Source organism: Haemorhous mexicanus, chromosome 19, assembly GCF_027477595.1.
Source record: "Haemorhous mexicanus isolate bHaeMex1 chromosome 19, bHaeMex1.pri, whole genome shotgun sequence".
Taxonomy (NCBI): domain Eukaryota; kingdom Metazoa; phylum Chordata; class Aves; order Passeriformes; family Fringillidae; genus Haemorhous; species Haemorhous mexicanus.
In genome coordinates, this window is record NC_082359.1 from 5,650,876 (window position 1) to 5,665,062 (window position 14,187).

The following is a 14,187-nucleotide window of genomic DNA, read 5'->3' on the forward strand; positions in this document are numbered from 1 at the left end:
CCGGACGCAACGCAGCCGCTAAAGCCAGACTGATTTTATTCAAATTGCGAATGTAAAACAGAATAACAATAAAAAAAACCTAATGCAACCCTCACTGGCTTCAGAGCCAAAAGCCGCAGGTAAACCGTGCCCAGGCTTTCCTCCTTCACCCTCCAGTGTTAAGGCTGAGCTCATCGCTGGCTACAAGGGGGACGAGGGATGGGTTGAGCCCTGGCTCTTGCACCCCCAGCTCCCTCAGGGAGAAATTTGGCACAAATCCAGTGGGGCGAGCCTGGCATGGGCAGGGCAGGGCTCCAGCCCCATGGCCACGGGTGTTAGTGAGTCAGCGTGAAGCTCTAAAGCTCCAAAAGCTACGGGATCACCTACGGCACCACAGAAACGCGGCGGGAGGGCGGATGCAGGGAATGTGGCAGAAGAAAGGGGTTTGCACCCCTGGCCGAGGGGCCAAGCCTGAGGCCTGGGGCTGCACCTCCTGCCCGGCTCGCACGCACGTCTCGGCTGTAAACGGCAGGTGAGGGGGCACCCGGCTCACCCCAACCCCAGCCCACAGTGAGCAGAATAAAGGCCTGGTGGATGTGCAATTTTGGGCAACTGCTGCTCAGCAGCCCGGGGCTGAGCAGGATCCCCGGGACAGGATGGGATGTTGTACACCAGTGGTCTTGGTGCTGGCGGGGAGGGAGGAGGGAGCTTGGGGTCACACCAGGGGGTCACTGCTCTCCCATCCCAGGGGGTGCAGGGCTGCTGGGCCCCCTCCAAGAGCTGCTGTGACCCTGCCATGGTATCAGCCCCATTGTCAGCTTGTGATGTACAGTTTGGCATTTTACCCACATGGCTTGAGGGGGCTCTCAGCACCCCCAAAAGAGCTGCTCTTGAGGCAGTCAGGAGTTCCTGGTTGCTGGGAGCCCCAAGGCCACTGTCCAAGGGACATCTCAGTCTGGTTAACTACTACACATAGCTGATGTGGGGCTGGGGGAAAGTGTCACCAGGAGATTGGGGTGGGCATGACTTGGATGCTGGGGGTTGGGATGATGGGAAGCAGCTCCCTCCCTGCTCCTTTCAGCACACAACTAGTAATTTAACCTGCTTCAGAGCCTGTTCCTAAAGATAAAGGTGGCCAGGTTTGGGGTGTGCAGGGCAGACCTGGCCCCAGCAGTGCCGCAGGTGGGTGTGGGTTTGGTCTCTGCTCTCCAGCTGAAGCCCTGTGGGGCACAGGAGGTGGGGGCTGCCTGGCCCGGCCCCTCAGTCCGTTTTCCACACCTTGTCGAGGAATTTGACCACCTCATCGTAGATGATGAAGACAATGGCCACATCAAGACACACACGGCCCAAGCGAGGCACTGTACCCTTGTAAAACCTGCCAGGAATAGAGAGGGGGGCAGTGGGGCTGGGTGCTCTCACAGCCCCTTCCCTGCCCATCCTCCCCACCAGCCACCCCCACTGCAGAGCTTACGCCAGGGGCCCTTCGTGTTTCATGATCTGGTAGGCACAGTCCCAGGTGTTCTTGTACTTGTGCGCTTCCAGCCCCTGTGGGAAGGGAAAAGCAGGATCAGAGGCCAGAGCCAGGGATGCATCTGGGGGATTTCAGGGGAGAGGCAGGGAACTGGGGGTGTGCCATGAGGAACTGAGCTCTCTCCACTGCTGCAGAATATCAGACCCCACACGGATGTCCCCACTCCGTGCAATCCTTCCCCACGGCCCAGGAGCAATCCCAGACAAGTCCCAAACCAAACCTCGTGGGCATTGTGTGCCTGCCCCAGGGACAGCAGCAAACAGCTCCCAGGCAGTGGGTGCCCCCAGTCTGCTGCAGGCAGAGCAGTCCCACACCAGGCCCTGGCGCTGTACCTGCATTCTGGTCTTCACCACATCCAAGGGAGTGTTGCCGAAGACACTCGCAGCTCCAGCAAGGGCTCCAAACACCCCTGTTACGATGGGGTTAATGACCTTGTTGGGATTGTCCCCTGGGAAGGAAGAGAGGGTCAGGGCAGAGCGGTGGTGGGATTCCCACGTACATTCCCGAGGGAGCCTGGAAGGAAAGTCCCAGGTCTGGCTGCTTGTGGTCAGGGGGCAGTGCTGAGCTGGGGACTGTCCAGCAGCACCTGCCCCACAGAGCCCACACCGCACTGTGGGGCTCAGGGGGGTGTGACAGTGATGCTCCAGCACTAGGACCCATCAGCCCCACAAGCTGGTGCCACCCCACCCCAGTATTCATCTTCCTCCATTCCAAGTGACTGAGGCATGAGAAATAGGAGGTGTGTGGAAGGAAAAACCATCCCAGCTCCCAAGGGTGGCTACGGAGCCAGAGGCACAGCCAGGGTGGCCTGGGGGGCCAAGGGCACCATACCTTTGTACCAGTTCCTGAGGGAGGTCATGACGAAGAAGCGGATGGCCTGGTTTGATCCTTGCTTGAGGACAGTTGCAGTCAAGCCCTGGTAGGTCCCCTTCAGTCCTGCAAGAAGAGGGTGTTTGGAGGGGAAACCAGCCTCAAGTGGCAGAGAAAAATCTCCCCAGGCCACCTGTCCCAGTCTGTGCCCGTCCACCACCTCCCACCCTGTCCCCATAGCATGGCAGTACTCAGGGAGTCAGGGTGCCACTTTCCTGGGACTCACCCTGTTCCCGAACGATCTCCCGGACGCCATGGAAGAAACCACGGTATTTGGGGTTGGGAGAGGTCTGGTCATGGATAAACTTCACCTACAAGGAGATGATGTGCTTGTCCTGGCTGAGGTAATGCAGATGTGATGGCCCCAAGGGCTGGCAGCCACCTCCTGCCTTGTTCCAGGGACATCCCAAGACCAGAGCCAACCCACGCAGCCAGGCAGCTCTGGGAGAGATCATGGGGGAAGCCTGTGCCCATGGCCAGCAGTGCATTTGGCAGAGGAAAACATGGGAAACTGCTCCTGCAGGCAGCCATGTGGGCCCTACACTCATGAAATGGGTGACAAGATGGCTCCTGGGTGTGGGGCTCCTCCCTGGAGCAGAGAAGGGGCCAGGGCTACCTGACTTGACCTTCACAGGGCTTTCCAGCATCCGATCCACCCCTACAAAATAGTCTTGGGCAAATGCACACAGCCCTCAGGTCCCCAAAAGTAGGGCATCCCTGGATTTTGTCCCCTCCCAGCCCAGCCCAGCGAGGGGTGCCAAGGCAGGGGACAGTGGCAGGCACACCCACCCACCTTCACAGTCTCCATGGGGCAGACCACAAGCACAGCCTCAGCCATGCCAGCCCCCAGCCCGCAGATGAGGCTCCGTGTGCCGTCCAGCCGCCCCTGCTCATCTCTCATCTGGTTGCTGAGGAACTCGAATGTCCCGAACCTGCAAAGGAGCCACTGTGCCAACCCCTGGGCACCCAGACAGGGGTCTGCACCCCCCTGTTCTGGGTCCAGGAGCAGCTGCACACCCTGTGAGAGGACCCTCCCTGCCTGGGAGACCACATGGCTTTGGTAAAACACCAACAGAGACACCAAGGGCAAAGCCACCCCCTTGCTTGCTGCTGTTGGGGGTCCCCCCCACTCACCCCTTGCCACGGGGGCACGTACCTGACGGCAGCCTTGGGGATGGAGCCGTACAGCAGCGAGCTGAGCCCCCGGTACAGCCCCCGGATGCCATGGTCACGGACAGTCTGCTTCACACAGTCCCCTGCGGCAGAGCACAGCGGGGCCGCTGTCACCCGCCACGCCGAGGACCACCCACCACCGCCCAGCCAAATCCCCCAGCACCAGCCAGGCTGCCCAGGAGCCCCAAACCCAGAGAGGGGCTGCTCACCAATGCCCTTGTAGCGGGGAGGGTTTGCCTTCTCATCCAGCTGGAGCTGTGTCTTCACATACTCGGTGGGGAACGTGATGCAGATCTCGATCCCTCCAGCCAGGCCACCTGCATGGGAGAGGAAAGGACACTGAGGGAGGAGCAGCATTGTGCCCGTTCACTGCCACATGGCTGCTCCCAGCTCCATGACGGCTGAGCCTGGGACCTCTGGCAGCCAGGTCTGGGATGGGACACAATATCCCTGTCCTCACCAAAACCCTGAGGACTCCACGCAGCAGCAGGGCCCTGTACCAACCTGGTGCCTTGCATGGGCATCACTGGCCTTCCATGGCAAGAGCTGTCAAGGACACTGGGCAAAGGGGTGGGAAAACAGGGCAAAACACCACATCCATGGCTGCCTATTTGGTGTGCTGCCCCTCAAAGGCATCTCTCCCTCTCTGGAGCCTCACACCTCCAGGTGAGCTGCCAGCACTGGGATGCACAAACCCATCAGTGCTGTGGCAGGCCCAGCACCACTCCCCACACCAGCAGGAGCCCATTTGCAGACCTGGCTGTGCTGGCAGGAAGCACAATTATAATCAAGCCTGTCTGGCTGTCCTGGGCTCCCACAGTGGTGGCTGCTGGGCACTGATTACATCGGCTGCAGCCTTTCCTGATGGCCTGGGCAGCAAGGGATGCTGGCTCTTAGCTCTGGAGCTCCCCTCAGCATGGTTGGAGCCCTTGTAGCTGGACCCAGCTGTGCTGGGGGAGCTGGGCTCAGCCCATCCGGCCATGATGGATCACAGAGCATCAAAGTGTGCCCAGGCCCTGCCGAGCATTAGGAGCCCTTTGTGCTGGCAGCACCAGGAGGAAGCACAGGGCTGAGCTCCCTCAGGTCTCACAGGGCCAACCCTGCTCCGCCCAGGACAGGGCACAGGATGCTGCCACTGGGGCCAACACCACCCTGAGCACCCCAAGGACCTCCCTGCTCTTTGGCCAGGGAAGGTGAATCATGCTCCAGCTCACTGGGGTGCAGCGTGTGGTCAGCCCCCAGCTGGGACTCCCACTCTCCTATACAGCCTCCAGTGGTTCCTCCAGCCTGGCCATGTCCTTGGTGTGACTCAGCAGGCCTGTGGCCCCCACTGCCAGGTTTGGAGGCCCATCAGGGCCCAGGGGACACCCCAGCAGGGAGCACACTGCCTCTGTAGGAGAGGCTGGGACTGGGTGCAGAGGTTGTTATCCTGCTCTGCAGTGAAGCACAGGCTGGAGCCACGTGGCACAGTTCTGCTTATCAGCATCCCCCCAAAGTACCCCCGTGAAGAGATGCTGATAGGGGACACCAAGGCCCATGGCTGTTCCCTGTGACAACAACAGGCAGCACCAACTCCTTGGACCAGCGACTTCCTCACAAAGTTGTATTTCTTCTGCACGGCCCTCACACATGCAAGAGATCTCTCTGGTGTTGCCAGCTCCACCCTGTTGGTGCCACTGGCAGCTGGCATCCTCGGGAGCACTGCTGCCTCCTCTCAGCCCAGTCCCCAGCAGCAGAGCAGCACCCATCTTAAAACAGCCTTATGCTGTTTTTTCCCCCCAAGCACAAAAAGCACCAGGCTGCACCTCTTACCCAGGAAGCCAAGAAGCCAGGCCAGCCTCAACACAGCTGGGGCAATGCAAAGCTCAGCTTTGTGCTCACAGAGCATCCCACTCCTCCCACAGGCACGGCAGGGATGGGGACACCGTGGCACTGAGTACCCAAGGCAGGACTCGCCAGCCCAGCTGGGCAGCATCCCAGCCGTGGGGACAGGGCATGAGGCCAGCCCAGCTCTGCCACAGCAAACAAAGGCTCCTTGTTTCCCACTGTGTTCCCAGAGGGGCTGGAGCTGCCCAGCCCAGCCCAGCCCAGGCAGGCGCTCCTCAGGAGGCGGTGCTGGGTGACCACTGGCAGCCTCTGCGCACCCGCTGCTCTGGGAGGAAACACAGAGCCAGCTCACGGCACTGCAGCCAGCCAACAGCTCCCCTGCGGCATCACAGGAGGACAGCCACCATCCCCAGAGTCCCCAGCACACCCCTGCTGCCTCCCCAGCCCTCTCCTGCCCTAGGCGTGTCCATCAGAGTGGCAGGCACCGCCTGTCCCATGGCAGGGAGCTGGCTGAACACTAATTTCTCCTGCAAAGACAAACAGCTCCTGCAGGAGCAGCTGGCAGGGCCCAGAGAGCAGCTCGATGAGGAACAATGTGCTCCAGCTTGGTGCAACAGTCCCCAAAAAGCTGAGCACCAGCTGGCACCTCTCCACTCCGCCACACACCACCGTGCCACCGGCCTTGCGCCACCACAGCCACACGAACACCCTGAGCGCTGCCAAGGCCACTTCCCTCCCTCACACACTGCAGAACTGAAGTGCTGGGTGTTTTAAGCACCATAAATATTTGTTCTCTCTTGGTCCCCCAGCACCAGCTCCTCCGTCAGCACACCCAGAAGCCAGACAGCAGGGAAGCACCCAGGAAAAGCAGCAGCCCAGGGGCAACCAGCACCTCAGCTCATGGCAGCCACACCAAATGCTACAGGGAGAGATGCTGCACCTCCTGCAACCTGCTACAGCCTCAGTGGTCACACTCCCATGCAGGGGAGGCAGAGGCTCTGCTCAGCATCCCACGGGCAAAGCTATCCACAGGAGCCCAGCAAAGGAACAGCACGTTGTTCCTGGGAACTGGCAGCTTCTGGGGCAATGAGGTTGCCCTAGCCAAGGATGAAGGAACAGGGCACTCATGCTGCCAGGTCCCCTCCCTGTTCCCCAGTGTTGTTCTGGCCTAAAATCCCATGGGAAGGTGCAGAGAGAGCAGGGACTGTGAACACACTCCATGACTTGTGGCAATTTTAGTCCATTTTCTTTTGCCCACAGAGAGATGGGGTGGCACAGGCTACCTGCCCTGCAGCCCCCTGGAAGCAAGACCCATCAGAGGTCCTGCTCTGCTGTCATCTCCTCTCCCCACACAGTTTTGCCCCAGCAGAAACCTCATTCTATGCAAATAAATCACCCCACTGCCCATGAGCAGCAGCTTTATCCAATCCCCTTCCTCTCCAGAGCTGCAGGGACTTTGCAACCTGTTTACCCGGACTTTACACAGCAGCTCCAGCTATTGCAACACCACAGAGTCAGCATGAACAGCAGCACTCAGGAGGTGAAAGGGCACTCGGGGCAGCTGAGATACCGGGCCAAGGCTCTGGCTGCTCACTGGATGCAGGAGCCAGAGGACAGGGAACGACCTTCAGGGAAGGTCGCTCTGCCCGGCCCCAGGGAAGGTGCCCCCGGCAGGGGGATCCCACTCCCTGCACCAGGAATGGCTCCCTGCCTGCAGCAAGCCTGCAAGTGCTTCAGCTGCCAGCTATCCTGACATTGCAGGCTCAGCGGGAAGGGAGAGAAGGGAAAAATACCCTGGCAGAGTTTTCCTAGAAAAAGTTCAGCTTTCCCCAGCCGAGAGGCCCGAGGAGGCCGTCCTTTGAGGACACGCCTGCAACCCTTGGGCACGGCTGGGGAGAGCTGGCAGGAGGGAAAAGAGGGTTTTTTGGGGACAGGGGGAGGGTGCTGCCCCTGCAATGCTCACACAACACGTGATGGCATCAGCACACACAGGTTCAGCTCCACACACGGTCCATGAGCAGCTTCTGGGACACCACTGACCACCCCGACCCAGGGACCCAGCTCCAGACCAGAGCAGCACCGAAGGTGAGAAGATGCAGCTGCAATGGGGAAGACAAGCAGAGCCCCAGGACTGACACAAACCAAGGCTGCACAGCCAGGACTGGCATTGACATCCTCTGCAAACTCCTACCCAGAGGCAAGCACCCCAATGAACACCCACTGCCCTGTCTGGGAGCCACTTAGGGGCAGGGGGTGGCACTGGCCCCTCTGCGACTCCTGCAAGTGGCTGTGCCTGCAAAAGCATCCTGCTCCTGCAGAGTGATGGAGCAGCAGGTCTCTGCAGCTCTGATGAGAAGTGAGCACCTGGGGAGAAATTTCAGGCTCTCCATTTTAAGAGTAATTTCACATGCTGACATACCAGCACCTGATTTCCATATAAAAAACCCCTTTTAACTTCAGATTCGTTAGGATCCTTTCAGGCCAGAGGAAGTTATTCCTAAGGTCTGGAATCAAAGCAGCAGAGCTCTCCCAGGGCCCATGCCTGGAGCTTCTCCTTCTGTCAGCCAGGTGGCTGAAGATGGTGGAAAAGCACAAACAGGCTCTCAGTGCAGGCTGAGCCCTGAGTTCCCCATTTTGGGGGCTCCCAGCCCACGTGCAGAAGGTGCAGCTGGATGGGGTGAGCTGAGCAGCTGACACGGGTGACACCAACCACACACTACAGGCACAGGGTGCAATCCTGCCCAACTCCTGGATGCTGTGCTTACAGTTTCAGCACTCTCACAAGGGCACTTGGTGCCCTTTTAATTAGCCAACATAGCTTTTGGAGCTGGGGAGATAAGGAAGAACAAACCCCAAGAACCAAAGACTATCAGGCTGCTACAAACCAGGAAGGCAGAAATACCCACCTGCAGCTTGTGACAGGTCTCTGTAGCCCAGACTGCCGCCTGCTCCCCTCACCGAGGGACCAACCCCCCTGGCAGCCATCCAGGCTGCTCTTCACCCATCCATTGCCGTGGAGCAATCCTGCCCTGCCTGCCTGCAGCGGTGAAACGGGTTTAACAGCTCCACCCTCCCGGCACTTCCCACCACTGGCCATCTTGTGAAACTGGGGGCTCAGGAGCAGGCAGGAGCCTCGCTGGGGCTGCAGCTCTCCAGGACAGCTGGCTCTTGGCAGAGCTCCAGCACTGCTGTCCTCACCCGGGCACCTCCTCCGGCCAGGACAGTCCTTCACCACCCATCCGCAGCCACATCCTTGAGGAAAACCACCACGGGGGCAGCTCTGCCACCAAAAGTCTGACGCAGTGCTGAGATGGGGAAGGCTGCTTCCCCAAACCAGACTGCCAGAAGTTTAACAGTGTGTTGGTTAGAAGGGAAAAAACATGTCCTGCAACAGGCCAGCAGGCTCAGAGGGAGTCTGTCCCCATGCTGGGGTTAGGAAGGTCTCCCTCCCTCCCATCTGACAGGGGCAAGGCCAGTGGGGAGCACAGGGGTTCAGCATGCCCAGCAGTAAGCAGACATTCACAGCTGTTTTGGTCATGGTGCTACAGGCAGGCTAGCAACAGTCTGAACCCCCAGTGAAACAGAATGGCAAACATGAGAGGTGCCCCTCTGTGCCCTGTGCCACTGTGGGCAAACAGCCCCGTCCAAACAGCGCTGCAGATAACGCTATGGATGGGATGAGACCATTTGTCCTGAATCTTACTGGAACTGTCCTGTTTGAACAGGCTGTCCTTTCACAACTCACTCATTCATCACCTCTTTGCATTTACCTCTCAATATGACAATTAATCATTCTTACAATTTAAATTTCTCAGCTGTGAGTATAATGGCAGAAGCCATTTCCCCATGCTCACAGTTAAAGCAGTCCTCTGCCTTTGGTGCTGATTCCACCTTTGGGGACTGCCAGGTTCTTTGTCCTGCTCAAGTCACCTTCTCCCCACTGCCCCGCACACTGCATGGCCCCGGGTTTGTCACCATGAGCTGCCTCCTGCCCATCCCACCACTTCAGACACCAACTTTTCAAGTGTCAAAAAACTCTAAGACATGGAACAGGAAGCCAGTGTCAGAGCCCAGGGCTGTTGGATGACTCCCCCAGCACAGTCCCATAGCTGGATGAAGGAGCCACTGCCAGGACTGAGACTTCCCTGGGGACAGGCTTTGATCTCCCAGCCCCCAGCACAAGGGAGTGACTGCTGTACAAAGCACTGGAGCACAGAGAGGGAGAAAAGATGGCCAAAAAACCCCAATCTCTGCTGTCAAGAGATGACCTGAGACCTCAGGGCACAAGCAGGAGCAGGGAGGCTGCATTGGCATGCGCCACACAGCACCATGAGAGCTGAAAGATGCTAGGCTGTCAGCTCATGGTGCTCATCATCTTGGGAAGACGGACGACTCCTTCCAATCGTTTACATCAACCCAGAGAAAATGGTTGCCTGCAGAATGTCAAGCAGAACATCAGGCATGTGAAAAACTCAGAAACTCACATTTCAGAGCCCAGGGTTAACCCCAGCTCAAACAGAATCCATTCAGACCAAAGGGACACACCAGTACAGTTTCCTGGTCCTGGGGCTGACATCCTCCTCCCACCAGAAGCCTTGGGGCTCTTATAGGTTTCCACTGCAGCCCATGAGGGCTCCCAGGCAGGCAGGGACTCACTCAAGGCTAGCATGGTCTTTGTGCCCCACTCCCCAAACAGATGATAGCCACAGGAGGCAACTGCAGGGAGAAACCACAGCCAGGAGTGATGTACTGAGGGCCAGCAGGACTGGCTCCCTCCACGCTCTCCAATCTTTTCCCCTGGCTGAGCTTGGCCTCCACCCAGCTCAGAATGAAGGGAGAAACATCCCCTACTCTGCTGTGAGCACCAGGCACCTATCTCAAAACCAGGGAGTGTGCTGGACCATAGCCATTCACAGCAGCACAACCTCCCTCACACCCTCTCCTGAGAGCAATGGCCCTGGAAATCCAGATGGACTTGGGACTTTTGGGAAAGGAGACCTGCTCTGCAAAAGGCAAGTCTCAGCTTTCACACCCAGTCCCTGACTCCTCTCCTCTGCCGGTACAGCATTTCCTAAGAAAGATAATATCAAGGATTAACAAAGAGGAGGAAACTGAAGCTCCAATTACTGCTTTGTTTGGGATCCTGGGCTCCCTTGCTGAACCCTGCTTCATGCCCTATCCTCTCCCTGCACTCCCCCCCTCCCTGCCCGTGCTCCCCCTAGGACCCTGGTGCACATCACTGTTATTTGCCAGTGGGACTCAACACCAGGGTAGCAGCCACAACCCCTGTGAGCTCTTTCCAAATCCAGCACCATGCAGGACAGTATCCAGGCATCCTATCTCCCTGGCCAGGCAGGATTAGGTGTAGGTAGGAACAGCAACTGTGCAACAGCCCCCGGGTGAGCAAAGATACCATGCAGAGAACAAGGCAGCTGGGAGCTTCTCCGTGGGAGGGAGCAGACCCCAGGCTTCAAAGCTGGCTAGAAACAGAATAAGGCTGTACTTAACTCTGGTGAGGGCAGGCAGAGCCTTTCATCAAATGAGCACTGATAAACACGAGCAAAGGTCTCAAGAGGAGGGCAGGGGTGCGAGGCAAAGACCATTTGTGCTGGGCTGGAAATAGCCCACACTGCAGGCTGACTTGAGCTGATCCAACAGCACCAAAATGAGCTGCCAACGTGGCATCCAAAAACCCAGTGAAGAAGCACTCTCAGGATTCCCAGAGGTGAATGATGACTCTGGCACCAGCTCTGACACCAGCATTCTTGTCTCACCACTTAACTGCCTTAATTTCAAGCTCCCCACTTCAGTATGGCCTTGTGCTGGGAGCATAGCAGACCAGCAGCACCGAGCCCTTCAGGATGCTGGTGGGAGGGACAGGAGTCTGGTGGGCTGTTTGGAAACCACAGCACAAAACAGGAAGGCTGGCTGCAGGAGGCCGGAGACAGAGCTGGGCTCCTGGCCCACCTGCTAACAGGTTGTCATCCAGCAGAAGAGCCCGAGCTGCTTTCATGTGCTCAGGCCACACGTGGCCACAGCAGCACCAGCAGCGTTGTCACTGCAAGGTGAAGTGCTGCCTTGGCACACAACAGCTGCTTGGACAAAGGAGGGCCCATTAGCAAATTAATTTTTAACCTTGCATTTTGTCTGTTGTGACAATTGAAGGAGAAGAGCTCTTGGCAGACAGAGCTTTACTCTTCAGAAAAGAGCCAACCCCAGCCTGCTGAGGTCTGGGCAGCCAAGGGAGCTGTGCCTCCCTGGCAGAGGATCCCAATTACCCACCGGGTCTGGGAGCAGATATGCACCCAGGGAGAGATGATGGCTTATTTAACTCCACCAGCACAGGCTGATGAAGCACAGCAGGAATGTTCCATCTTAACACCTCCAGCTCACCAGAACGTGGAGCACACATCCCTGTTGCACAGACAGATGTCAGATGAGAAACTCTGAGAGCGTCAGCAATCCCCTTAAAGTCAGCAGAGACAGCCACAAACAGCACTGCATCCCCCAGTGAGGGGCTGGAGGGCTGAGCAGACCAGGGCACAGGGAGTTAACAGCAGCTTTCTCTCATTTCTGTGGTTCTCTAATACAATTAGATGCCACAGAGGCTTGGCTGGACTTCTGCCCATTAACCAATTACTCTGATTACAGCCTGTGAGGAGAAGACCAGCATCTCAATAGAGTCCTTCTACCTCTGCAAGTCTGCTGCAGCCTCTCTCACAGGAGGCTGATGCTGGTAAACTGATGATCCCAATTACAAATCTACACAAGATCTATGAAAGTATCCTGGTACATTGGTCCAGGCAGTGACAACCTGATGCTTTCATTGCACATGAACAGCAAGTTGGGAAAGACTGGGAAGAGTGGGCAAAAAGGAGCCAGTCCTTCCCACCCTAAAATTGGATTAAGTCCTATTTAAAGGACCTTTAAGTCAAGAGGCCTGAAAAAAAAAAACAACCCATTTTGAGATGGAGCAGCAGAGAGGAGCACAGAGCTCCGGAGAAGCCGGGTCTCACCAAAGGGCTCACTTGAGTGAGAAGTCATCCTCTCGTTGGAGGCTGCCTCCTCCTTGGCCCCAGCCCTTTGGCCAGGCAGCTGAATGATGGCAAAGTCCCTTCCCGGAGACGTGACACCGGGAGGCTTCGGCACCCTTTGAACGCTCCAGCGGCCGCATCCACCTCCGCCAGTTCTCCCGGGGCTGCGAGGGAGGCCGCCCGCCGGGCGGGGGCAGGGCCGGTGGGCAGAGCGGAGCGGCCGCGGCTCCGCTCCCCGTGCGGGCAGAGCCCCGCTGCTCCCCGGTCCCGCTACTGGAGGCTGGAGCTCTGCCCTTGGAGGGGTTGGAGGGGAGCAGGGAGTTGGACAGACAAACAAAGGCACAATCGTAGGAGGGGGAATTGGCTGGAAAACACAAAAGCTCTAAACATGCCAATCATGTCGAGGCTACGATGGCTCATTTCAAAACAAAGACGCTAATCTCCACTCTGGGAATTGTCCTGCGACTGGCAGGAGAAACCAGGGAGCTAATGAACAGCTACAAAGGAGTTTAACAAGCCTGCAACTGTCTTGGACTCCATTCAGCTCAGAGCTCGAAAGAGCCACAAGCAGAAGGCAGAACGTTAACTCTGCAGTTACTGCTGCCCTCGGTGCAGTTACTGTTCTGAGCCCATGGAAGTGGTCAGAACTGGACGGGAAAACACGCCCTGATCCAAGAGACTGATGCTCAGGCACAAAGGAGGGACCAAGCAGCCTTCAGAGGAGCTGTATCAGCGCAGCCTGTGGGACACAGCTGGGGCAGGGACAACCGACTGCTGCTGCTTCAGCCCTCTCCCTCAACACCCTCGGGGGATCATGTGGGGCCCTTGCTGGCACCAGCCTCTCCCATCAGTTCCGCTCCCTCCTGCTGAACACCGCTGAACCCCCGAGTGCCGCTCGACTCCCGTCACGCCCGAGCCCACCAGCACCTTCCCGGCTGGAACACCGGGTGCAGAACAGCCTGGCGAGACGCTGGGGTCTCCGCGGATCGCGGAAGCCCGCAGCCAGCGTCCAGGCTCGGGATGCAGCTGCGGGAGCTCTTTGGCTGTGGCTGAAGGGAAACTCCGGTCCAGCGGGGTCGCCTTCCGCGGGCAGTCCCGGGATGGAGCAGCACCTGCGGGAGCGCCACCGCCCCGGGGCGGGCCCGGCAGCCGCCGCCCAGCCGGATGCCCACGCTGGCAGCGGCGGGGCGAGTCCAGTCCCCAGGGGAGCCCCGGGATCCCCTTACCTGCCAGGATGGCCTTGCCGGGGTGCGTGAGCTTGGCCTTGCCGGCGGGGGCGGCGGCGGCAGCCAGGCTGCGGGGCGCGGCGGGGGCGGGCATGGCCGCGCTGCTCCGCGGCTCCGGCTGCCCGGCGGCGGCGGCCGAGCCCTATTTCAGAGCCGCGCCCGCGAGGGGCGGCCCCGGCGGCGTCACATCCTCGCGGGGCGGGGCGGGGGCGGCCCCTGGGGACGTGGGGAGCGGCTCTGCGGGGCGCGGGGTGGCGGGTGAACGGCAGCGGAGCGGCGGGTGAACGGCAGCGGGGCGGCAGCGTGACCCAGCCCGGCCTTGGGTGCTGCGGAAACGGGAGCTGCTCAGCCCGCTTCCAGGAATCCACGGGAAAAGCCTCCGTGTGGGTACGGAGAGATGCCGGCCCGGCCGGAGGGACGTGGGCAGCAGTGCCCCCTGTCCTGAGCAGCATCAGCCCCTCCGGGCACGCTTGGGCCAGGACTAGCTCTGAACCACCCCAAGGCCCTCGGTCAGGGAGAATACACAGCAGTGCGCTCCTGCGCGGTG

General features: G+C 59.0%; 1 protein-coding gene across 2 annotated transcripts; it reads right to left on the reverse strand.

The window, feature by feature from the left end:
- Positions 1-19: 19 nt before the first annotated feature.
- SLC25A1 (solute carrier family 25 member 1) lies at positions 20-13,785 on the reverse strand. 2 transcript variants are annotated; one of them, XM_059863803.1, is made up of 9 exons: positions 13,641-13,785; positions 3,763-3,870; positions 3,537-3,636; positions 3,174-3,312; positions 2,607-2,691; positions 2,342-2,446; positions 1,843-1,958; positions 1,451-1,524; positions 20-1,354 (listed from the first exon to the last, which is right to left on the reverse strand). In XM_059863803.1, exons 1-9 carry the CDS (start codon positions 13,732-13,734, stop codon positions 1,240-1,242), a joined length of 936 nt encoding a protein of 311 aa, XP_059719786.1. In that variant the 5' UTR covers positions 13,735-13,785; the 3' UTR covers positions 20-1,239. The 2 variants fall into 2 exon arrangements, with proteins under 2 accessions (XP_059719786.1, XP_059719787.1); XM_059863804.1 differs by lacking the exons at positions 3,537-3,636; positions 13,641-13,785.
- Between the last annotated feature and the right edge of the window lie 402 nt (positions 13,786-14,187).